Below are 27,804 nucleotides of genomic sequence, written 5' to 3'. Positions count from 1 at the left end.
GTCTAAAAATACTAGAAATCAGCAAGGATGTGGAAAAACAGCAAATTTCAAATACTGATGATGAGACTGGAAACAAATAAGAAATCAACTTGACAATATGAACAGAATTAAGCTACTGTATTGTCTAAAGAATTCCACTTCCAGGCATACTACTCAGAGCAATCTCAGATAGCCACAAAGAAGGTATGTACAAAGATGCCCAAAGTAGCATTGTTTATAATGGCAAAAGATTGGAAACACTCTGAATGTCTGTGAATAGGAAAATATATAAACTGCGGCACAGTCATTCAATAGACTATTATATGATCATTAAAATGAATGAACTAGAGCTGTATGTATTAAAAACTGAAAGATAAAAAATTAATAAAAAAGCAATTTGCAATAGGATATTACTGTATGATACCATTGATACAAATTTTAAAAACATACAGAACTGTACCTTGTGTTATATAGATAAATTCATATACAGGAAATAATTTTTAAATGGATGGGAAGGATAAACTTCCCATCTTCAGGTTGGCAGTAACCTCAGGTGAGACATGACAGATAAAGGATGCTTTATTTCTAAAACAAACAACAAAGATCTGAAGCCAGTATGGCAAAACATTAACATCTATAAAGTTGGGTTGGTGGGAATATATGTACCCATTTTGCACATTTCTATGTATTTTGAAATATTTTATCATTTAAACAATTTTAATTGTGTGGGCAGTTTAGGACATGGATGCAGAAAATACGGGTTACTGTTTCATGAGTATTGATAGCAACAATATAAAGGTAGCTTAAAAACAAATTTTAAACAGGGAACATACTAGCCTCATGGTAGATTAGAATATGTGTGTATGTATACATATGTGCATACACACACACACAAACACACACACACACACACACACACTCATTTCAATTTGGAAACAGGAGAAAACAAGGAAAGAGAATCAAGGCAATGACTGTGTAATTGCCTTCTAGACTTTAAGTCACATGGCACAACAGGACTATCTAACCATCAGTGCCTGCAAGTAAGAGCTTAGTTTTTCTCTCTTAATATTTTTACTGTATTCTTTTTTCTATGTTTATCCTGTTGGCTAGAATGCCTGTGAAACTTGATGAACAACAATGATGGACATGTGCTGTTTCTGACTCTACTAAAACAAACAGAGAGGCAATAACACAGCAATGCAGAGCATGCACGATGGAGTCAAACTATCTGGGTTCCATCTCTGGTGCTAGCACTTACTAGGTATAAACTTAGCTAACTGATTTAATATATGAATCTCCCTGTGCTCATCTGTAAAATGGTGAGCAATTAAGAAAAGTTTACTCTTGCCTTCTCTACATTACTGGTCTTACCTGAATAGTTTCTTCTAGGCGGTAGCACTCAAGGACTTGCAGTGTCTCTATAACCTGGTTTGGGCTGAACTGACACAACAGCTCAATGAACTGCTCTGTAATACAAGGAGATATCTGCAGCAATTCTTGATTTACATGAATACCTTCCCTGAAAACAGAAAAGGCAAGACAGTAGCATCATTTAATCATACCATAATTAAAGCTACAGGTGAGAAGTATGTTACCTTAAAACCAAGACTACCTTTTGATCAAGTAAAATCATGAATTAAAAGTCTTAATGTTACTTAGGTTATTAAGGTGAATTATACACTACATCAGAAACATTCTAAATCACAGTATTTCTCAATTTACATTGAATAATTAAGGAAATGATATTCAATGGAGGCTCCTCTAAATCATACCTGAAGTTGTACTGTTGCTCTAAAAGAAACAAAGATGACTCAATTTAGTTTAAACAATTTGATCCATGAGTAACTATACATAATAAGCCATCTGCTAGTCTCAACAACTGTCCCTACTAAACTTCCCTTATAGCACCAATCACATCATGTTGTAATTACTTCTTCAATTATCTATCTTCTCTAAAAGACTATAAATTCTGTGAGGGTAGGCACCAGTACCTTCTCACTAATGAATTCTTAAAGCCTACAACAGTGTCTTCCATGTAGCAAGGGCTAATTATTTGGTTGTTGTTAAAACAAAAGTGGATGAATAGTAGGTTATACAAAATTTATGGTTCATTTGCCTTGTATGTCAGCCACTCACAAAGCCCACTATTCATAACGCCTACACAAAAGCTGTGGGAGGATTCGTTTTACCATGGTGGACACTACTGGAACTATTTAGAAAAATCAACTGCAGTTCATTGGAGATATAAGAATCATTTTCTCTCTACCTTCAAAAGAAGTCAGTTTCTTCTGGGAGTCCTATCTTCTCTTCAGAATTTCTCAACTAAAGCTCCTTATATAAAGAACTGGAACAGCATTAGTAACATACAAAAAATTGCTACAAAAACTCCCTACAAACAAAAGTCCAGGACCAGATGGCTTCACTGGGAAATTCTACCAAATGTACAAAGAAGAACATATACTGATCATTCTCAAACTCTTCCAAAAGACTGAAGAGGAAGGAATACTCCCAAAGACATTCTATGAAGCCACCATCACCCTGATACCAAAACCAGACAAAGACACTACCAAAAAGAAAATTAAAGGCCAATATCTTTGGTGAATATAGATGCAAAAACTCAACAAACATTAGCAAACTGAATCCAACAACACATAAAAAGGTCATACACCATGACCAAGCTGGATTCATCCCAGGGTTCCAAGGATGGTTCAACACATGCAAATCATCAATGTGATACACCACATCAACAAAAACCACATGATCATCTTAACAGATACAGAAAAAGCATTTGACAAAATTCAACAGCCATTCATGATAAAAACCCTTACGAAATGGGTATAGAGGGAACATATCTCAACATAATAAAAGCTATTTATGACAAACCCACAGCCAATAAAATATTCAGCAGTGAAAAGCTGAAAGCCTTCCCATTAAAATCTGGAGCAAGGATGCCCACTCTCACCACTTCTCTTCAACATAGTATTGGAAGTCCTAGCCACAGCAATCACACAAGAAAAAGAAATAAAAGGTATTCAAATTGGTACGGAAGAGGTAAAACTGTCACTGTATGCAGATGACATAGTCTTCTACTATATATAGAAAACCCTAAAGACTCCACACAACAACTACTAGAACTGATAAATGAATTCAGCAACGTAGCAGGATACAAGATTAACATACAGAAATCGGTTGCATGTGTTTACACTAACAATGGAACAGCATAAAGGGAATGTAAAAATTAATACCTTTTAAAATTGCATCATAAATAAATAAAATATTCAGGAATAAACCCCATCAAGGAGGTGAAAGACTTACATGCTGAGAACTACAAAACATTAATAAAGGAAATTAAAGATGATTCAAAGAAATGGAAAGATATTCCATGCTCTTGGATTGGAAGAATCAGTACTGTTAAAATGGCAATACTACCCAAAGCAATCTACAGATTTAATGTGATCCCTATCAAATTACCCATGACATTTTTCACAAAACTAGAACAAATAAATCTAAAATTTATATGGAACCATAAAAGATTCAGAATTGCCAAGGCAATCCTGAGGAAGCATAACCCTCCCAGACTTCAGATAATACTACAAAGCTTCAGTAATCAAAACAGTGTGGTATTGGCACAAAAACAGACATACAGATCAATGCAACAGAATAGAGGCCCCCAGAAATTATAATTGACCTCTGGTCAATTAATGTTCAACAAAGGAGGCCAAAAAATAAAATGTGAAAAAGACAGTCTCTTCAGCAAGTGGTGCTGGGAAAGTTGAACAGCTGCATGTAAATCAAAGAAGTCAAAACATACCCTCATGCCACGCACAAAAATAAGCTTGAAATAGCTTAAAGACTTAAATACAAGACGAGACACCATAAAACTCCTAGAAGAGATCATAGACAAAACATTCCCTGACATAAATTGTACCAATGTTTTCTTAGGTCAGTCTCCCAAGGCAATAGAAATAAAAGCAAAAATAAACAAATGGGACCTAATCAAACTTACAAGCTTTTGCATAGCAAAGGAAACCATAAACAAAAGGAAAAGAAAACCCACAGAACGGGAGAAAATATTTGTGAAGGATGGGACTGACAAGGGCTTAATTCCCAAAATATACAAACAGCTCATACAACTCAACAACAAAAGAACAAACGACCTAATCGAAAAATGGAAAGTCAACCACTAGAAAAAGTTTTTTAAAAGAAGTATAATTAATATACTAAGAGAGACAAAAAATGGAATCATATACAAAACACTCAGTTAAAGTCAGAGGAGGCATAAAAATATTAGGAAACAAACAAAAAGAAACAAAAAACAAGGGTGATGAATAAAAAATAGTATAAACAGAACAGAAGAAAGGGTAGGATTTTGTAAAAGCCACAAAGTACCTTAATATGTGTCCTTTTCATTGTAAATAGAAAAAATATGGGTATTTGGAAAGATTTCTTTAAATATCAATGAAGCAAAGTTTTTGAAACTTTAGTTTGTAGCACTCACATGCCAGTTTTCATTGTTTCAGAAATTCTAAAAGCAAAGAGCAGACCATTCCAAACTCCTAACAATTGCTCTCATTTTTATTATTAACGTATCAATCTAAATTTCTATTATTAACTAAGCAACTAGTGGGGGCAAAGAATATGGTGAGCATTAAGATACCTACATCTAACCACATCATCTGATTATCATTCAATCATACACACAAACAGTATGTGTGCATACCATTTAATGTTATGTATTTTTCCAGTTTAGCATTATTTAAACATTCACATTGCCATGTTTGCCAATTTGGTATTTAATTATGTTCATATACCTTACCATTTATATAGCTATCTCCCCCATCTACTTTTTTAAAGTTTTTTTCACTATATAAATGTTAATATGGTTATTTCAATATTAACTACCTTTTTCTTATGGTATTTCCTTAAAATATATTTTCCAAAATGGAATCACTGGATCAAAGCACATGTACAACCTTAGAGCTCTTAATACATATAGATAAAACTATGAAAAGAAAGAAACCAAAGTGGACTAAAAGGGAGGAACACATATTCAAAGGGTGGGCAGAACAACCCTGTGTAGTGTATCTCATGAACAAAAAGTTCAGTACTACTGAGGAATAAAGGGGAAAAGAGAAATGGCAGGACGGAAGAAAATTAAGCTGAACTGATATGCCTGAATAAGATCAAGAAGGGTCTTTTACACCATAAGGAGTTCAGATTTTACCTTGGATAATGGAAACTAAGAGAACTTTGAGAAGGGGAAAGGGAACACTATCATTATTTGCCTATTTGAAAATGGAAGTAGAAGAATTAAGAAGGCTGGTTAGGAGACCAGCAAAAAAGACCAGAAGAGAGATACTGAGGGCCTGAACCAGGGTGGAGGGGGTGGACAAGAGAAGGACTCACATGTAAGAGATATACAAGAGGTACATTTTGATGACTGACTGGTTCTGTGTCGTGTGGCTGAGAAGGTGCAGCGGAGTTGGTAAAGGAAAGTTAAAAATGCATCATCACACCAAGGATTTTAAGACACTTACACTGCAATTGCCTCTGAAGGCAGGGTCCCACCTTATTCACCATTTTATCTCCCGTGCCTGTCACAGTGCTTAGTATGCTGTAGTTACTCAGTAAATTTTTAAATAAAATAAATGGGTGGATACAGCCATTTGCTAAGAGAGAAAATAAAGTAGGAGGAACAGGTTTAGACTGAAAAAAGTGAGTATAATTTTGAACCATTTCAACCTCTCACACATTGCTTAGCAGATAGCAATCTCATTATAAAGAATTATTAAATTAAGGAATAAAGATATAAATGCATGTAAACTATCTATCCATCCATCCATCCATCCATTTACCTAAAAGAAGATTAGTAGATGATGATGTGTTAGGATTTAGAAGGTTGAATTTGAGCTGCTGGCAAAAATACTAACAAAGATAACGATATCTGGTGATGAGCCTGTCCAAGCAGACAGGCACTCACTGAGGTAGGAATGCATTTTTATATGTCAAAGTTCATGAATATATATAATGTTCTATTTTTTTTAACTTTGAAATATGCTATTTCAACACTGTGTCAATATCTTAAAATATCCCTTCAGAATTATCCACAGAAACAGTGACAGATTCAATTTAAATCCAATGTATAACCATTTCCATAATCTATGTTTTGCTCCTTGGCAAAGATACTCATTTCCTTAGCAATGTTCAATTTTTACTTTATTTTGATTAAAGACTTAGAAATACAGTACAACATTTTATGTGTTTTTTTCCTACAAGAAAATCATACCATATATTTCAGAGGCCTCCAGGACATTGTTAACAAAGGCTAAATGGACATTACCAAGAAAACTGAGGAAAATATTGTGACTATAAATACACTTGCACATTCTCTTTATTCCTTATGAAGCTCATAGCCCCACAAAAACCGTCAGTGTCTTTTAGTATTATCCTTCAAGCATCCCCACTGCACAAAGGACCTGCATCTGGATGTAAGTATATCAGGAGAACTCCTGTGAGAAATCTTGGCCAGCAGGAACGCACACAGGGAGTAGGTGTGGGGTAGGGCTTTATGTAGCAGCTGTCCCAAAGAAAAGAATTGGAAGAAGATGCAAACCCTTTCTCCCGGGCTGTTGGCCTCAATTCAGGCAAATAATTTGTTTCTGGAGGATTAACCTCCCTCCCTTCAAAACTATCTAATCTTTCTACATACAAATGCCACCAATATCTTTGTAGGTCAATTAATTCTACAGAGGACATTATTTACAGAGCAAAGGTAACTTAAAGGAATTGGATAAAGAAAATAGAGAAATACACATGAGAATTCAACTAGATTATTAGTTCCCTAAAACATGCTGTTGACAAAATAAGTCACTCCTTTAGAAAGAACTCAATAAATACATATAAATGTTAAATCAAATGTGCATAAACTATACACATACACACACACACACACACACACACACACACACACACACAGGAATGAGGATCCTACTAACTCAGGTTTTTGGGGCAAGAGCAAAAAAAGCAATTTTCTGCTATGACACATATATATAAGCAGTCACCATCTCAAAATAACTTGCTTTCATTTTCTCTACTCTCTAGAATGCTGCTAAAGGAGCTTCATGAAAGGAAAAAAACTGGAAGTTAAAAAAAAATCCTATTGCTTAAGAAGAACAGAAAGGGAAGAATCAAAGGCAAAAACAGTCTGAAGTTGTCTGCCAGGGAAAACTGCTAGGCAGTACCAGTCTACCTATTCTTGATATTCTTTTGTCCCTAAATACCTTTCTCTATACTCCCCTAGTTTCCCACTTCAGTTTTCCCAGTACCTGGAAAGACTCTAATCCTTTACTTGAGATTAGTTAACAGGCATACTCATTTACAAAGGCTAAAGTGTGATGGGAAATCATTCAGAGACTTAATGTAATCTAGTCCACACAACCTGCTTTCTTCTTACCCTTGAGGTCAACTGGTATTGGAAAAGGGTTTTTTCATCATTGTGTATACTTCATTGTATTCATATGTTAATTGTACACTCCCACTGTAAAAGTGTCACATTGACAAGCAATTAGCAATTAGTTGTGATTGTTTTGATTGGGGCATAGAAGAAGGTAATTCTAGATTTAAAAAATTTACCTAGGCACAATACTATATATCCGAGTGTGCTTATAAAGTGTAGAGCTTAAAGAAGTGTGTGCACCCTGCAACCCTTGAAAGAAGAGGACAGAGTGGAAGGAGGCAGAGTTCAAAGGGCATCAAAGACAAACTTTCTATAATTCAAAACTTTGTCTAAGGCAGGCTCAAGAAGCACCTCCTCCTTACCTCCTCTGAACTCAACCTTCTTAACCTTGCTCTCCCCCTCAATCCAGAATTCAATGTATGTATTATTAGTGATGGGGTTCAGGACATGCTTCCCCAAAATATGGTATGTTGGCATATTGAATATTTTAAGCTCAAGGAATTTGAGAAATGTCAGGTGCAGGAAGGACTCTCTGCCCTTCCCCTTCTCCTGTGAAGCAGATCATAAGACCATCTTATGAAAGGTACTCTCTCTTTCTGGAGGAGAGGAGCATCCTCATCTCTGAAAATGGAGGGACACTCAGAGGAATCCAAACAAACGCGTCTTGCTAAGTCTCCCCCAGTTTATCATCCTTAGCTCATAACCTTCAGTCCCATCACATTTGCCTATGACTTTCTACCCTTCATCAAACCTACTACAAAACGCTCAGGTTTAAGTGCGTCTTCATTTCCTTGTGAAGACTCCCGGGTCACGTAAAACACTCAATAAATTTGTATGCTTTTCTCTTCTCAATCTGTCTAGGACACAGAAGGGTAGAAGAAAAAAAAATTTTCCCCTCCCCTCACTGGTATTATTTATTTACATTGTGGGTCAAACAGGCTTTTTTTTTTTTTTTTTTAAACATCTTTATTGGGGTATAATTGCTTCAAACAGGCTTTTATGGGTTAGTCTGGGACACCATCATTTAAAATACTGTTTATATAAAAATGATTGTATTGAAATGCCAAACATCAAATTTAAAATAAATCTACAGCATAATCTTAATGGACGCCTGCCTCCTATATAAGACATAAAATAAGAGGATAAAGTATTGGGTTGGCCAAAAAGTTCATTAGGGTTTTTCCATAACATCTTACGGAAAAACCCGAACAAACTTTTTGGCCAATCCAATATGATGGATTCTGGACTGGACTGGGACTCTCAAAGCAGAACACTACTAGATTTTTGGCATCTTGGATATGGTGGATCAATTTGAAAGAGTGCTCTTTTTAAAGGTGGAGCTAAAGTTATCTGTCTTGTTAATTCAAGGTTCTGTTAAAGAAAAAATTATCCATGATGCTTGTTAAAACAGTAAAGCAGAATTTATTCGGACTCTCATGATAGGGAACACTACAATGGGGTATTGCAGTAAATGAGAGAGACTGGGCTCAACTCCAATACAACAAGAAAAAGTAGAGATTATAGCCATGGGGTGGGAGTGGGGCAGTCAATGGATGGAGAATTACTAGGAGGGTAGGATAATTCTTTGAAAAACTGACCTAACAGAATTCTTGCTGAAGGCAGGCCAGGATGATCACATATTACCTGGGGTGGGGGGGAAGTGTGTGTGAGAAATTTGGACAGATATCAAGGCTGATCACATATTGAGGGTGGGGATTCTAGCTAAACTGACTTAGCAGGATTCTTGCTAAAAACAGACTCTACAAAAACAGAGATGGAAGCCCAAGGTCAGACCTAGTGGAGCAGAGGGCTCAGAGGAGCCTGACTAAAGTTTGGTCAAGGGGAGAATCTCTGTCAACTCTTCATTTCTCTAGGCTCAAGCAGAGCTGGCCATTTAGCTGTTGTCAAGAGTGAGGACATTCCGGGTCATATTGCTTTTGGGGGAGAGGGAAGAGTCAGGACTGTGGGTGCACTGCTTCTCTCTGAAGTAGGTGAGAGAGGGCCTTGCAGCTGAACTGATATGACAGAAAGGAATAATGGGTGACAAGTTAACTTAGAGTTAATTATCCTGGGTTGGAGTTAGTTTAGGGAGATAAAATACAGCGAGTAAATGTAAAATTATTCGTGGTTCGCTAGTGAACAAAACAACTTTCATAGTACTTCTAAAGGATCTTACCTATAACATATTTACAATCTAGGTATAGGTAATAACAGAGCAAGACTTTCCATGGAAGACCTCTGATACTCTTGTGATTTGCCATTTTTATTACTGTGAAGTTTAACTAAATTCAATATCAAAGCAAATGACTATATTGATATTTATATTACCTAATACTTTTTCTTAATTAAAAAAATTAAGATTTGGTCACCATTGTCTTCTGTACTTTGTTACATGTGAGAAAAGGCTCAGTTCAAAGATGAGCTTCTCTGTCCTTCCAGCCTGAGTCTCTCCAGGTAGGATGGATGGAGAACAAGGACTTGGTTAAAATAAATTATCCTAGGGGAAGAGGAGTCAGGTCCTAAGAGAATGGATCTGACACTGGAGGAAGCAAAAGAGGAACAGAAGGAATTTTGCTATGGGAAAAAAGGTACAGGGGCTCCAGAGAAAGGGCTGGGCCCTCCTTCCTCTTCCATCTAGCTCAGTCCTCCTCGGCCCCCTCCCCCTTCTCTCAGCTCCACCCCCAGCTCCCCCATCCTTCTCCCAGCTCTCTTCCTTCCCTCTTACCCCTAACCCTAATTCTAAGGTATCTCCTAGTTAATTCTAGGGGTAGACTAGGACCCAAACTGGATCTGAGGGAAGTACAAATGATTCATAAAAATAAAAATAGATGTCTAGCTTCAGTAATTTCTGAGAACAGGGAATTAAAGCACAGATACTTTGAAAAGGTATTGAACTGAAGTTCAGGAGGGTATGTAGTCAGACTGCTCTTCTCAACATCTGCATATGCACACCTGTATGACTAAATTTAAATGAACCATAGCCTGCTTAAGGTTTAAATGACTGAAATTTCAAAAAATTATTACAATCCACGAAACTCCTGGTATTTTGGTATTTAAAAATAGCACAGAATACTAGAATAACCAAAACTTTCTATTTTTATATTATCTCTAAAGTAAGTATATTACCATTTCCAATGGCTAGTGTACATTTTAATGCAACTTAAAAATTTGTATGTGTGATGTGAAAGCTATGTCACCCTGGAATATTACATTTAGGCCAGTGATGCTTAACTCTAGAAGTATATCACAATGATTCTGTGGGGTTGGGGCCAGGCAACTATATTTTTTAAAATTTCTTAGGTTATTCTGACACACAATTCTGGTTAAGAGTGACTGTCTTAGAGGATGTTAAATACTACACTCAGCTCCCAGTGTACTCCACGTTGTCACAGGAAGACGTTAAGATCTCACATATGGAGATACTTTGCTAACAAATCCATTACTAATTTCATCATCTCCTTGGGTCAGTTTTTATTTGATGAGTACTACAGGAGCACTTAAAAAAACATTTAAACTTTCCTTCTCACACCTCCAGGAAAGTTATTTAAAACTAAACAATTCAAATGAAAGTTTAAAAGGTAATACAGGGCTTCCCTGGTGGTGCAGTGGTTGAGAGTTCACCTGCTGATGCAGGGGACACGGGTTCATGCCCCGGTCCGGGAAGATCCCACATGCCGTGGAGCGGCTGGGCCCGTGAGCCATGGTCACTGAGCCTGCGCGTCCAGAGCCTGTGCTCCGCAACGGGAGAGGCCACAACAGTGAGAGGCCCGCGTACCGCAAAAAAAAAATAATAATAATAAAAATAAAATAAAAGGTAATACATTTAGAGGTGGGCTAGGAACTAGGTGTTTACTTTGAAAAGTAAAGATATCAATCTACAGCATGGAAAAAGGAATCAGAAGGAGTGATGCTACGAGAGACAGCGGAAGCTAGATGGTCATCAAATTCTTCCTGAAACATGTCTTCATGGCACACCTTCATTATTTTCTTTACATTGATAACAACTCATCATGTATGCTCATGTTCAAATGGAAACAAAAGTATTCCTTCAAGATGTAATCAATTTTCCAATCATGTATTTAGAATAATCTCTGTAACTATTACTCCTGCTAATATTAAAAATCAAGAGCTGACTATACTATTTGGATATCATGAGCCAGTTTCTTCAACTCAATTTATTTCCTTTGATTTCTCATCTATGTATTATGAAAAACTAAATTTTATTAACATACCTTGGGTCAAGAAGACTCCTCAAAAATTTGAAAAGCAAAACCTGGTTCTGAAGAGAAAAACAATAAAAAATACAATTAAATATTAAAACGAATTCTTCAAACTATGCCATGGTAAATAACTCTAGAATATCCCTTTAAAAAGCACACACGCATATGACTACTTCCATTATGCCCTCTGTACAGATCTAAGGAATTCTAAAGAATCATTTGGAGGTCATTTTCTCTCAGTAATTCTAATCATTGTCACATACTCAATTTTGAGAGTAGAAGAAATTCAAACACCTTGGTTATTGGTACCCCACCCCTGCCAAAAGAAAAAAAAAAGGCCCTCTATTGAGACAAATCCCTTAACAGTTACCAGCATGAAGACCCTTGGAATGGCAGGTGCTCTGAACTGCTCTGGCTACAATGACGGGTACACACTGCCTCACCTGGTCCTCCTTGTGACAACAGCCAACTCTGAGACAGTTAATCTAGGTGGGGTGGGAGGCTGAGGCCCAAACAACAACCAGTACCAAAAAAGCTCATTAACTCCTCAATATAATCAACTACAGAAGAGATGGCAAACAGGTTAGCAACTAATATGCAAAACGTCTGGCTTCTGTTTCTTCCACTTTTTAGCTATGTGACTTTGTGTAAGTCACTGACTCTCGTAAGCCATTTGTTTTACTTATGTGAAAAAGAGAACACCAATATCTTCTCTTCCTCCTGCACAGGACAGAGGTGAGAATTAAGTGAGATAAATCTTAGAATACTATATGAATATTAATAATGTTTCTAAGTTCTTAAGAAAGCTAAGCAAAAATTATTATAGTTTTCCTTTTTTCTTTATTTTTTGACACACTCTACTTCACCTATAAAAAGCAGGGGATCTCAAAACCAAAAAGGATTAATGTCATTTAGAATTTAACATTTTAAATATATTTATCAGTCTTTGATTTTCTATCTTTTTCCTGGCCTATCACTTTGTTTTATTTTACATGGCTTTCCTCTGGTTATACCTTAATATTCTGGCTTATTTTTCATTTCAAGAATTCTGAAAATAACTGGTCGGAGGCATATTTCTTGCCATCAAAAGTGAAGGTAATTTATAAAATTTGTGTGGGATTCTTATACAATCAATAAAGCTCTGCAATAAAAAAAATATTTCATTTCTTTAAAAGGAATGTGTAAGACTCCACAAATAGTCCATGGTCAAGAGCCACCTTTTTTTTGTGTGTAAATTATTTCAGCTTTTATATATTTGTCTAATGAATGACATTATATTCATTTACCTAGCCTCTCTACCTCTAAATATTTTAAAGCCTGTAGGAAAAAGAAAATCCTGCAATGGATAATCTTACATTTTTTTAAAAAAATGTAGATCTAGTTTTGTTTTGTTTTTTAATATTTATTTATTTATTTGGCTGTGCCAGGTCTTAGTTGTAGCATGCAAGATCTTCATCGTCACATGCGGAATCTTTAGTTGCAGCAAGAGGGCTCTTAGTTGCGGCATGCGGGATCTAGTTCTCTGACCAGGGATTGAACCTGGGCCCCCTGCGTTGGGAGCAAGAAGTCTTAACCACTGGACCACCAGGGAAGTCCGATAATCTTATATTTTAAATGACAATAACATCACTATAGACAAGAAGATTCATCAAAATTGCTGACTTTTAAAAGACGGAGATGCTCTGTGGGTTGAGAGTAGTTTTAGCAGAAATGTACCCCCCTCACTAGAATGGACTGGATAACCCTCCATGTACTTCCTCAGGATCCTGGGCAGTCCTCTATCATCATTCAAGTCAAACTATTCTATAATTATCTTTTGGCTTATCTGTCTTCTTGAGCACAGGGATACATTTACAGTTGACCCTTGAAGAGTACAGATTTGAGCTGAGTGGGCTGACTTACACGTGAATTTTTTTCAATTAATATATTGGAAAAAATTTGGAAGATTTGCAACAATTTGAAAAAACCTGCAGGCTAACCACATAGCCCAGCAATAGTGAAAAAATTAAGAAAAAGTTAGGTATGTCATGAATGCATAAAATATACGTAGATACTAATCTATCCTTACATAGGCATGAGTGATAATAAATGTAAAATATGCCTCTCTCTCTCCCCCTCTGTAGTAATTGGAGAAACTGCATGTCAACCCACCATCACATGTGTTTTTTTTAAAAAGTAACAATGTTTCCAATACTGTATCATGAATATGACTGTAATACTGTATGCTATAAAAATTTTATAACAATTCACTCATTGGTGTATACGTTAGGCTACTGTGAAGCAATCATATCAATTACACTAGACTACCATAGAGCAAACATTTGCTTTTTCATTATCAATGTATGAATTGTTATACCTGTAAATAAATACAAATTTCTTTTTCACATCTTTTCATTTTTGATGTCTAGTGTTAGTAATATGTATAACAGTACTTTGTTTAAGACAATATTGATATGGGTACTGACAGACAGATGATTCATCTTATAAAAAGATGACATAAATGTACAGTATTGATAAGTTTAGTTCAGTACTGTAAATGTATTTTCTCTTCCTTATGATTTTAATAATATTTTCTTTTCTCTAATTCCCGTATTCTAAGAATACAGTATATAATACATATAACATACAAAGCATGTGTTAATTGACTGTTTCTGCTATTGGTAAGGCTTCCAGCCAACAGTAGGCTATTAGTAGTTAAGCTTTTGGTTAAGTCAAAAGTTATACAAGGATTTTTGACTGCACTGGGGTTGGCACCCCTAACCCCCGCATTGTTCAAGGGTCAACTGTATATGTTTTTGTATCCTTAGCACTTTATCATGGTTTTGGCCCACAGCAGGTACATAAATATTTATTGAATTAGCGGATGAGTCCTTATCTTGATTTAATGGACTTCATCATGCTGGACAACCAACCCTACATCTGGGAGTCATTTTTAACTCCACCCATCACATTCAACTAATTTCCAAGCCCTATACATTTTATTTCACAAACGTATCTTCGACCTGTCTTCTCCACTGCCACTGCTTTCATCCTGTCCTCACTGTTTTTTGCCGAGACCTTTTGCCTTCCAACTGGTCTAACTGTTCTCTCCTCCATCTGCTCTCTTTGCCAGTCCATTCTCCATACTACAGAATTAGTTTTCTATAAAATGAATCTAATGGTATAATTCCTTTGCTTAAAAAACTTCAGTAATTCTCCAGCACACAGAAGATATAGCATAATTTCTTAGCATTACATATAAGATTGTTCAATATCAGCCCCAAAAGTCTATTTCCCAGTCTCTATACTTTTAACTCCTTCCCTCCAATATACCTTTGAAAGCTTAATCTGATGCTTCTTCCACCATTGTCTTTACCACATCATCCTCTGAATATGCATGTTGCTTCAAGACTTCATCAAGTCTTTACATACCCAGAACCCTTTATCTAGAATGCCCTTCCCAATTCTCTGCCTAGAAGACTGATACCAATTATTCAAGACCCAGTTCAGGCATATGTGGGAACTCTTGTCTGCTTCTCTCACACAGTCTGTCACTCTCTCCTCTTATTCCTACAGCACTTTTTTACATATGTCTGGTGTAGAGCTTATAACACTGTGCTGTGGTTATATAAGTGCTTCTCTGTTCCACAGGAAAAAGTAAGAAAAAGACTGTATTCTTATTTGTGTCCCCCAGAGCCTACTATACTGTGGGGTACAGAGTGGCACCACGGTAGTGTGTAAATGAATGAATTCCACATCTCTGTCTCATGTCAGCTGCCTCCCACTCACTGCTTTGGTTTCCTTCTTGCATACCTAACCCCTACTACTATTACTGCTCCTTGAGGACTCTGGGTTGTGCTACATGTTCCTGTCATTGTCCTATTCCCTATCTCTATCACTTGTGGCCATAACGGTAATAAGCAAAACTCACTACTAGCACTGCCACAGTAGTGACAAGTGAAATATTAGGTCCATTAAATAGTACTTCAAACTGAGCATCTCAATATTCAGCATTAATATACCTGTATTCTAGCTAAGATTTTCCGAGAAAAATTCTAAATAGTCAGCATTGGGACTTCCCTGGTGGCGCAGTGGTTAAGAATCCACCTGCCAACGCAGGGGACACGGGTTCGAGCCCTAGTCTGGGAAGATCCCACATGCCCCAGAGCAACTAAGCCCATGTGGCACAACTACTGAGCCCACGTGCCACAGCTACTGAAGCCCACACACCTAGAGCCCGTGCTCTGCAACAAGAGAAGCCACCGCAATGAGAAGCCAGCGCACCACAACGAAGAGTAGCCCCCGCTCGCCGCAACTAGAGAAAGCCCGCACGCAGCGACAAAGACCCAACGCAGCCAAAAATAAATAAATAAACAATAAAATAAATTTTAAAAAATAGTCAGCATTAACCCAGTAGGAGGATGACAAAAGTCTGAATAAATAACATGAACCCTGAAGAGAATATGGTTGCAGTCACTATAGCAAAAGATATGGAGAGGTGGGTGGGTGGCAGGGGGAGAGGACCCTCTGTGGATTATGATTTCTAGGTAACTACAGGTTGTATTTCCAAAAATATTTCTGTGATGTTAATATTTGTTATGCACAAAGATGAACTCCCTCATTTCTAGACTCAGAGATTATCACACAATTGCTTCCAAATACACACACACACACACACACACACACAATGTGTAGAAACTGCTATTAAAAGGCAACTATCAACTGAAGAAATTACTATAGTCAAAAGTTCTTAGGTGGATATTCAATCATTGTCTCTCCACTAGATGCTTCTTCCCAGTATATATTGTGAAGTTTACCTGAAGTTTTTTAATGACTGTTTCAATCTGTTCAGAAAAGTGAGTAGCAACCAGCTCTGCAGCTTTACAGGGCTTCAGGGACACAAGCTCCTGTAACGAAAGAAAAATATAAAATAATCTTCATTGTTAAAGTTAAATAGAATTTCCACAGATGTGAAGTATGTTCACCTACATCAATATTTTCATGAGCTTCTACACTGCATTTCAGGAAACCTCAATATACGGCCACAATTTAAAGACATATTGCAAATGAGTAAAATTAGAAAAGCATCATGTAAAAAATCAGATTTTGATATGAAACGTAATTCAGAATTCTTAGAAAATGAAAGCACTAAAATTCTGGATTTAGGCCATGATATCTACAGGATGAATGGAAGGAACAAAAGCTTCCCAAATTCTCTGCCAGTGAATTTACCCTTGAGCTTAAAGTAATAACTTAAAGAAATGGAAAAAAGAAGAACATAGTTGTAATTTCTCTAGCTAAGAATTCTAAAACTTTATCTCTGATGCCTGGTAGATTTTGAAACCAGAGGTGTCTTAAGAAATCAACTTCAGGTCATAAGTCTTAAATGAGACTAAGAGGTTGACCACTGTTAATAAGACCTATTTCTGTCAAATCTAAGACTTCCAACCTGCCCTCTCCTGAACTTTCCTAGACACTACAGGCTTTCCTTTTCTTCTTGAAACTCTCTTCTTGGTTTCTGTGATCCTATTCTACCTTTTCAATTGCATGTTCCATGGCTAAAATGCCAAGACCGTCCATAGATCAACATATTATATTGTCAAATAAAAATAAGACAAGTTATTGTGATGGCAACATTTGTGATATGTATCTAATAATTTTGTGTTAGTATGTGCAGATTAATAATACTTAGATGACACAAGTTACTGTAGTTTAAACTACTTTTATATGATACATCTCAAAACAGAGAAGGCACAACTAATCAATATCACATATGAAAAGGGGGATATTACTACTGATCTTCAGGCATTAAAAAGATAAGAAACTATTATGAATTAATTTATGTTGAAGATTTAAATATTTAGTCAAAATGGATAAATTCCTAGAAAAATATAATATAATAAACTGACGTAAGAAATAGAAAACAAGGGCTTCCCTGGTGGTACAGTGCTTAAAAATCCACCTGCCAATGCAGGGGACATGGGTTCGAGCCCTGGTCTGGGAAGATCCCACATGCCGCAGAGCAACTAAGCCTGTGCGCCACAACTACAGAGCCTGTGCTCTAGAGCCTGCGAGCCACAACTACTGAAGCCCGCGTGCCTAGAGCCTGTGTTAGGCAACAAGAGAAGCCACCGCAATGAGAAGCCCGCGCACCGCAACAAAGAGCAGCCCCTGCTCACCGCAACTAGAGAAAGCCTGTGTGCAGCAACAAGGACCCAATGCAGCCAAAAATAAATAAATAAAAGAAATAAATTAAAAAAAAAAAGAAATACAAAACATGCATTGATTTTTAACCACTAAAGAAACTGAATGGTCAAAAATCTTCCCATATGAAACACTACAGGCCCAAATAGCTTCACTGGTAAGTGCCCAGCAATCATTTAAGGAAGAAGTAATTCCAATACCAATTAATCTCTTACAGAGAATAGAAAAAAGGAAGCTACTTCAGCTCACTGTATAAGGCTAGCAAAATTTTGATACCTAAACTCAGTAGAACAACATAAGAAAGGAAAGGAAAATTACAGACCAGTCTTAATTGTGAACACTAATAAATAAAAAAAAATCCAACAATATACAAAAAAGATAATATATCAGATTCAAGTTGCATTTACCCATAGAATTCAAGGCTGATTTCATATCAATAAAATTTATGACAAAAATAGAATAAGGGAGAAAAGATGATAAAATTCATTCATGAGAAAACTGTCAGCATAATAGAAATAGAAGACTTCCATAAAAATCTTTACAGTAAACATTGTACATGTTAGAAATAAAATTTTTAAAATATCATTAATAGGCTTCCCAGGCGGCATTGTGGTTGGGAGTCTGCCTGCCAATGCAGGGGACATGGGTTTGAGCCCTGGTCTGAGAAGATCCCACATGCCGCGGAGCAGCTAAGCCTGTGTGCCTCAACTACTGAGCCTGCACTCTAGAGCCTGCGAGCCACAACTACTGAGCCCACGTGCTACAACTACTGAAGCCTGCACACCTAGAGACCATGCTCTGCAACAAGAGAAGCCACCACAACGAGAAGCCCACGCACCGCAATGAGAGAGTAGCCCCCGCTCGCTGCAACTAGAGAAAGCCTGCGTGCAGCAACGAAGACCCAATGCAGCCATAAATAAATAAATTAAATTAATTTAAATAAATAAACAAAAATAAAAATATCATTAACAATAGCACTGTTATGCTAAAATATATGAAGTTGTGACAGTAAATCTAACAGTGGATGAAAAGTCTCTACAGAAGAAATTATAAAACTTTATAGAAAGTTATTCAATAAACGGTTACACCAAATGGTCATAAGGTAGAAGACTCACAATGTAAAGATGTCAATTAAATTAAAAATGATTGAAAGATTCAATGTAATCCTTGTCAGAATCATAAGGTTAGAAATTGCTTTTGGTGGAACTTGACAAGCTGATTCTAAAATGAATTTGGAAGTAAACAGCCAATACTCTCTGAAAAAACATGAAGACTTATAAAACTACAATATTTCAAGTAGTGTGGTACATGTAGAGACAAAGACCAATCAAACAGAAGAGAGCCCAGAAAAAGAGACAAAACACAGAGATCCTTGGTATACTTATGATAAGGTAGCACTGCTGAGCTTTTAAAATAATTGTTGCTAGCACATAAATCAATGGAACAGGACAGAAAGCCCAGAAATAAACCCACGCACTTATGGTCAATTAAACTACAACCAAGGAGGGAAGAATATACAATGGAGAAAAGACAGTCTCTTCAATAACTGGTGCTGGGAAAACTGGACAGCTACATGTAAACGAATGAACATAGACCATTCTCTAACACCATGTACAAAATAAACTCAAAATGGATTAAAGACCTAAATGTAAGACCAGATACTATAAAACTCCTATAGGAAAACATAGGCAGAACACTCTGACATAAATCATAGCAATATTTTTTTGGAGCTATCTCCTAGAGTAATGGAAACAAAAGCAAAAATAAACAAATGAGACCTAATCAAACTTACAGACTTTTGAACAGCAAAGGAAACCATAAACAAAATGAAAAGATAACTTACAGAATGAGAGAAAATATCTGCAAATGATGTGACCAAAAAGGGATTGATTTCCAAACAGCTCATACAGCTCAATATAAAAAAAAAAAAAAAAAACACAATTGAAAAATGGGCAGGAGACCTAAATAGACATTTCTCCACAGAAGACATACAGATGGCCAGCAGGCATATGAAAAGATGTTCAACATGGCTAATTATTAGAAAAATGCAAATCAAAACCACAGTGAGGTATCACCTCACAGATCAGAATGGCCATCACCAAAAAGTCTACAAATAGTAAATGCTGGAGAGGGTGTGGAAAAAAAGGAACCTCCTACACTGTTGGTGGGAATGTAAATTGGTGCAGCCATTATGGAAAACAGTACGGAGGTTCCTCAAAAAACTAAAAATAGAACTACCATATGATCCAGCAATCCCACACCTAAGCATATACCCAGAAAAAATGAAAACTCTAATTCAAAAAGATACACACACCCCAATGTTCATAGCAGCACTATTTACAATAGTCAAGACATGGAAGCAACCTAAACGTCCACAGACAGATGAATGGATAAAGAAGATGTGGTATATATATACAGTGGAATATTACTCAGCCATAAAAAAGAATGAAATAATGCCATTTGCAGCAACATGGATGGACCTAGAGATTATAATACTAAGTGAAGTAAGTCAGACAGAGAAAGACAAATATCATATATCACTTGTATGTGGTATCTGAAAAAAAAATACAAAGGAATTTATTTACAAAACAGAAATAGACTCACATACATATATAGGAAACAAACATACATACATAGAGAACAAACTTATGGAAGGGGGGAGGGATAAATTAGGGATTTTGGATAAACAGATATATACTACTATATATAAGATAAATAAATAACATAAATAGCATAGGGAGCTATATTCAAATATAGTTTATATATTCAAATATATTAAAATATCTTGTAATAACCTATAATGGAAAAGAATCTGAAAAAGAAAAAAAATATATATGTATAACTGAATCACTTTGCTGTACACCTAAAACATTGTAAATCAACTATACTTCAAGTTTTAAAAAGGAGGAAAAAAGGAAAAAAAACTGTTGCTGGAGAACTGGGCATCCATATTTTAAAAAGTTAATTGGGGGGCTTCCCTGGTGGCGCAGTGGTTGAGAGTCCGCCTGCCGATGCAGGGGGCGCGGGTTCGTGCCCCGGTCAGGGAAGATCCCGTGTGCCGTGGGGCGGCTGGGCCTGTGAGCCATGGCCGCTAAGCCTGTGCGTCCGGAGCCTGTGCTCCACAACGGGAGAGGCCACAACAGTGAGAGGCCTGCGTACCGCAAAAAAAAAAAAAAAAATTAATTGGATCCCCACCTTAAATCATATACAAAAGTGGATTCAGGTGGATCTAAGATTTATAGGTGAAACAAAAAACAAGAAAGCTTTTAGACAATAATATAGGACTTCTTCAGTACCGAAGGAAAAAATTGATTATTCTGACTACTTTAAAAAAAAGAAAACTTTTCTTAAAAAGAAACATAGAAAAAAAGCCACAGAGTAGAAGATATTTGCAACATGTATCACTGAAAAAAAGACTAACATCCAGGATACATAAAGAACTCCTACATCAATGAGTACAAGATACATTCTAACAGAAAAATGGGCAAAAGACTTGAACAGGGACATCACAGGAAGGAAATTTAAACAGCCAATAAATATGAATCTATCAATTGCATTAGTAATTAAGGATATGTAAATTTAAAACATAATGAAATATCATTATTCATCCACTAGACAGACAAAATTTTAAACTCTAGCAAGAATACAGTCAATGGAAAATCTCACATAATGCTGGCATCTGCTTACGTTTAATGTATTTATCCCAGTTCATTGGCAACTACAGACCCTAGAACGGAGATTATCAAATGTTAACATGCATCAAAATCACCAGGAGGGCTTGTTAAAATGTACTGCTGGGCCCTGCCCCCAGAGTTTCTGATTCAGTAGGTCTGAGGTGAAGACTTAAACTGCATTTCTATCGAGTTGTCAGCTGATGCTGTAATGCTCTACCAGGGATCAAACTGAGAACCACTGTTCTAGAGAAATGCATGTGGTAGCTGTGTTCAAGACGCATATGTAAGCATGATCCTGGATGGACTACTTTTAATAGTCAAAAACTAGAAACAACTGAAATGTCCATTAACAGTATAATGGATAGACTGTGATATACTTGTAAAATTTAACACTATACAGTAAAATAAAAATGAACTAGCTACAAACAATAAAATGTATAAATTTCTCAAAATACTAAGAAAAAGAAAATACAGAGTATAACTCCATTTATATAAAGTTCAGAAACAGGCAAAACAAAAATACATATTTTTAGGGGTGCAGGCAGGTACAATAACAATATATAAAAGTGCAATAAATTATCAGAAGAACGAGGATAATGAATATATTAGTAAGGCAGTGAATTGTGATAAGAAAAGGATACATGGGAACAGTCTGGGATACTGGAAATAACTCTATTTCTGGGATGTTGGCTTTTTAATTTTTTTATTAAACTGTACTTTTACGCACTTTTTTGTTTCTTTTTTATATTTCAAACTCAAAAATATTTTTTAAAATCTCATGAAACGTGTGTTGTCCATATTGGAAAAACCATCTTTACCAGAGATTCTTTACTTGAAATCTACAGACCCAGTCTAAGAATGTCTTTTAGGGAGTCTGTGGATCCCTGAAATAGCAAACGAAAGTATGCGTCTGAGCACATGCACAACACTATAAGGCACAGGTCCAAATCTTTCACTAGATTCTCAAAGGAGATCTATAACCCCCAAAGTGTTAGGAACCACTAATCTATACACTATGTAGACTGAAAACTTTATTATGAGGACTTTCCCCCTACGTATTTAATGTTGATTTTGTTTACATTACCAAAGTCACACAAGTCCTTCAAAAGTGTCTATAGATTTCTAACGTGGCCTTAGGAAGTATTAAAAAGTTCAAGGTGAAAAAATGCACAGATGTGGGAAAAATAGCAGAAATAATTGCTGTGCAGAAACAATACTTCTTGCTTCTCCAGTATGAGTTTTCTGCTGAATAATTTGTTTGTTCATTGATTAATTCATCATGTTTCACATTATGTGGAGAGACACAGCTTCATTTCTGGATGTCTGGAGTCCATGTGCTCAAACCACTGCATAATGCAGATGAAGTGAAATGAACAATGAGGCATAATGTAACTATGGAGACTTAAAGGGGATGATGAAAGGAAAAAGAATACAAGATGATTAGAGGAAAAAAAGATATAATTCAAAGTAGAAGAAGGTTTTCTTGGGTTCTTTCACCAAGATATATTGATCTTATTGTTAGCAGGAATACGATAAGACTAAATTAATAACATATATATGTTCTCAATCCTATAGATGAAAGTGTGGAAATTACTTCAGCCCACTGACTGCACCACCTTTCACACCAGATGTTTTACATAAGATGCTGTTCACATTTCTGATCTTTCTAAACGTTACAATTATCAGGAACTAAAAGTATTCACACTACATGCAATGTTTTCTCAAAGTTTCAGAGCTCTTATTATTTTTCATATGTAAAAAAATTTTTAAACATGTTGCATAATCATATCTTTCACTACATCTCTAAACCCATCACCAGAAGTTACCTGATCCTTGCTACAAGGAGGAGGAGAGAAACTCTGTAGATATAAATGTTATTTCCAAAACTCGAATTACCTCAACATCCTTCATTACTACTTTTTTTCAATAATTAGTGACCCATAATACAGAACAGATTAAAACAAATCTCTAGCTCTGTTGGTTTCTGAGGAATACTGTATTTATGAACCTAAAGAAACTAAAGTGAGGAGTGATTTTTGGACCTCTTTTCAGAATGCATTCTGATCACATGTTCATTACACACATATTCGTCTCTCCATTTAGGCATCTATAAGCAAGTTTTTAAAAAAGAACTTTTAGTTTCAAAGTCAACTCTTGCATTCTTGTAAAACAGCATGCATAAACAAAATCAGAATCATCATCCTCTTACATAAAGAAGGGAAATACATCAGAGAGAACAACTCATTGCAGTAATGTTTCTAAAATTCCATCAGGTGACTAGGGGGAATGGCTCCGTCATGTAGTAGAGAAAAAGATCAGTAGTACTTTCAGAATTTCTAAGAACACTGTAAAAACCCACTAAAATTCCAGTTTGTCAACTAGCTGGTTGAACATGAGTTATTTTCAGAAGTCATGATGTAATAAATTGTACATGACATGGGTTTTACGAATACAAATGTGAGGTAGAATTATCTGAAAAAGATGTTAATCCTCAAGCAAATCAATTTAATAATATAATACCTCCAACTGCTTAGTTAGAAAAACTTAATTTGGGAGCTATCCATACAAATGGGAAAGTTTTAAAAATTCTGTTGAATCAGTACCTCAATATGATCCATTGCCTTCTGCCATACAGACTGCTTCTCCTCTGCACTGTGTCCAGGAATGGATAAGATATTGTGAATGTAGTTAAAGACTTCTTCCTGAAAAGCACAAGACAATATAATTCATTCATTCATTCACTCAAGCAATATTTAGTCACTATCTACTAACTGTACCAGTCTTGGTAAATATCTGTTATTTGGAGATGGAAAACCATTTGGAGATAGTTAACTGATGGGCGACTGACTTAAAAGAGTAAGAGTAATTGTTTAAAGTTTAGGGTAGATTCTTAGAAGTTGCAAATCTGTTCCAATTAATGTTAGTCTCAATTTCATTAACCTAACAGTGAATATCATTCTTTTGCTTTGGTGGTCTCTGTCAGTATTCCCAATTTCATCTCAAATCACTTTTGCCCTTGCCCGTTATGCTCAACTTACAATGATCTAAGCTTCATTTATATGATCTCTATTCAGTTCCTTGAACATGTCAAAAAATTTTCCCACCTCAAGATCTTTGCATATACTGTTCCTGATCCTGCAACATTTTTCTATTGGCTCTTGGCTTGACTGGCTTCTTCTCAAATTCCAAAACTCAGTTTATAAGTCATTTTATCTGAGATTCCTTCCCTGGCTGCTCTGTATAAGTCAGTTTCCCCATTATCCTCTCATGTTGCACCCAGTTTCTCTAGTGCTTATCACAATTTGTAACCAAATATTTGGTTTTCTTACAGTCCATCTCCATCACTAAACTATAAGTTATAAAATTACAGGAACTATATATGTTTTAATTATCAATATATACTTGGCTAATAGCAGGCACTCAATTAAACTCTATTGAACAATGAACAAAACTTTAAGTCAGCAAACATATGTCCAAATATTTCTACTGAACAGTTACACCTACTGAATAGTTATTTCTTCTTGATAAGGGGACGAGGGGGACTGAGTAAGAAAAAAGGGTAAAGCTGTCTCTTAACTCACCTCTCTTAGTGGGTCACGTAAGTAGCAATCAATAATTTTGTCATACTGGTGTTCTCGTTCATACATAAATTCACAAATTTGATAGCTAGAACATAAAAGGAAAAACTTCAGTGTACCAAACAGTCAGGTGGTTATTAGCTTATTGTTTCAAGACATTTGCTCAGGCATAGAGGTTAGTATTAAGGAAAATGAATATAGTAGATGTGATTTCTATTGTTAAATGAAGTTATAGTACCTGCCGTTCCTCTAAATATATGTTTAAGATGCTGCTGAATACTACGTTTATAAGAAATTTCAAAGCTGGGTACAAAATAAATGTTAAAGCAACAATGCGTCACATAAAAAATAGTTAATATATTACATATCAATATAGTCAATTATATGAAATTTTCCTATTCAGAATTAAATATGTCAAAGAAATATTCAACAAACTAAATAGTAGTGCTAACATATTGCATCTTATTTGCTATGTTAAATTGTGCATTGTTTATAATATATATAACTGTCAAAAATCTATGAAATACCATGGAAATTTTAAGTAAAAAAACTACAATAATAAATCATAAGGCTGCTATTTCATTTTCACACTAAAATGTACAAGTACTTCAAATTTACTTGCTATTAATTTCTGCAAATCTAACTACTTTCTAGACTTGAAAGGCAAAAACTTTTGCACCCAGGTTTTTTTTGTTGTTACATGCATAACTTTTCTTAAAAAAATGGCAATGCATAAATAAACTGGGCTTCAAGTTAGAGAAATGTAATTTAATAGTTCTATGGGAACTAATACATGGCTTCAAAGCAACTTACAATTCTGCCTTTTCTGCCATACGGATGAGCCGACTCTCTTCAAATTGAACTATGCCTCCAGCCTGCAGCAATTCTAAAAGGACCTGAACATTTAAAATAAATGAGTAAAAACACTTTGGAATCTACTCTTATTTATTAGCTCTTTAAGGGTCCATTCAGCCACAGAAACCATACCTTTTTTGCTTTTGTCTTATTATGTGCTGATGTTTCAGTTTGGCTTTCATGTATACAAGGGATTAGACTGCCATTATAATGTTGATCATATTGTATTTAAGTCTTACAAAAAGGTAAACAGCTCTATTTTCAAACATGGAAGGAATGCCAAAGTGTTCGCAAACAAAGCCTTATTAGATATTAGAATATCTAATTGACCCTCCACTAAGCTAAAAACTTTCATATGTATTCTTTCAATAAGTGAATTTTTGTCTGATGCCTTTATGACTTATGGCTCTTTAAAATCTGTTGCCCACAGGTAGTATCCATGTTCATGTGTTAATTTTTCTAACTAAACTTGGGGTTTCTCAGAGTATAGCATTATTCACAAGAGCTAAAAGGTGGAAACAACCCTAATGTCAATCAGTGGATAAATGGATGAACAAAATATGGTATATACATATAATGGAATATTATTCACCCTTAAAAAGGAATGAAATTCTGACACACGCCACATATCGATAAACCTTAAAAACATCATGCTAAGTGAAATAAGTCACAAAAGGACACATAATGTATAATTCCACTTATACAAGGCACCTAAAGTAGTCAAATTCACAGAGACAGAAGGTTTAATAGTTGCCAGGGTGCTGGGGAGGGGTAACAAGGACTTACTGTTTAATGGGTACAGAGTTTCAGTTTGGGACTATAAAGTTCTGGAGACAGATGGTGGTGATGGTTGCACAACAGTGAGATTATATTTAATGAGAACTGTACACTTAAAATGCTTAAAATGACAAATCTTATTGTGCATATATATTTGACCACAATAAAAAACAAAGAAAAATACTGGGGTTCATGTAATTAATCTTTACCATACTAAGTAGCTGAATAAAAAAAGGTGACCAGGATGTTGAGATATCAATATTTTAAAATAAATCTCAAATCTAATAGAATCACTACATAGTCCTTAGAGCAATATGAGAAAGCTCTCTCCTACATTTAAGTTCAAGATCCAGAGTAACACTCTTTCTCAGAACTCCAGGAAACCATTTAACAAAGCATTTTTCTAACACAGGAAATTGATTACTTTCAAGTCAAATTTTTTTAAAAGGCAGAAAAGAAATAAAACCTATCCTACCTCTACACTTCAGAACTCTAATTTAATCCATTTTGAGTACTATAATATACTGCTATATAGAGCAATGATAGCGTGAACCCACCTGCTAGAAGCCTCAGTTTGGAATAACATAATCAAATGCCACTGCTAGAGCCAGTCTGAACCAACTTACTGAGCTGAAACTGACTTAACTTTTCAGGAATTTTGTAAGCCGGGGGTTAAATACAGGCATTGTTAAAAATCAAATTATATAAACATACAATTAAATAAATTAAATTAAAAGTGAAGGTAATCAATACCCACACTCACCACTTCCTAATTATTTTACTACATTTTACTGTGTATGCTCTCAAGGTTAGTTACTGTAGCCATATCTGTATGGTGGAAATATTACATAAGTGTGTGGTATGGTGCATCTCTCCCCAATTCCATGTGCCGGGTGACATCATGCTAGTAGACTGAAGTCAGCCATGGTGGGAATATTTACACCATGGAAACTGGCAAATGCTGTAAATCAGGGCTTGTTACATGCTCAAAGGGTTATAAAACAAAGAAGAATATGTGACAGAGACTATATGTGACCCATAAAGCCTAAAATATTTACTCTCTGGTCCTTTACAGAAAAAGC

At 35.7% G+C, this 27,804-nt stretch overlaps 1 protein-coding gene across 5 annotated transcripts in view; it reads right to left on the bottom strand.

The window, feature by feature from the left end:
• VPS8 (VPS8 subunit of CORVET complex) overlaps window positions 1-27,804 on the bottom strand; it is a 282,062-nt gene that overhangs the window by 112,526 nt on the left and 141,732 nt on the right. For all 5 annotated transcript variants that reach the window (XM_024768391.1, XM_024768418.1, XM_024768398.1 and 2 more), the window contains 6 exons: window positions 25,904-25,986; window positions 25,094-25,178; window positions 24,116-24,214; window positions 16,452-16,541; window positions 11,668-11,714; window positions 1,351-1,498 (listed from right to left, as the gene is read on the bottom strand). In XM_024768391.1, the coding sequence (XP_024624159.1) occupies window positions 1,351-1,498; window positions 11,668-11,714; window positions 16,452-16,541; window positions 24,116-24,214; window positions 25,094-25,178; window positions 25,904-25,986 (552 nt within the window). The remainder of the gene's footprint in view (window positions 1-1,350; window positions 1,499-11,667; window positions 11,715-16,451; window positions 16,542-24,115; window positions 24,215-25,093; window positions 25,179-25,903; window positions 25,987-27,804) is intronic.

Source organism: Neophocaena asiaeorientalis, unplaced genomic scaffold, assembly GCF_003031525.2.
Source record: "Neophocaena asiaeorientalis asiaeorientalis breed wild unplaced genomic scaffold, Neophocaena_asiaeorientalis_V1.1 scaffold225, whole genome shotgun sequence".
In the NCBI taxonomy this organism is placed as follows: Eukaryota; Metazoa; Chordata; class Mammalia; order Artiodactyla; family Phocoenidae; genus Neophocaena; species Neophocaena asiaeorientalis.
This window is presented reverse-complemented; position numbering and strand designations above follow the sequence as displayed.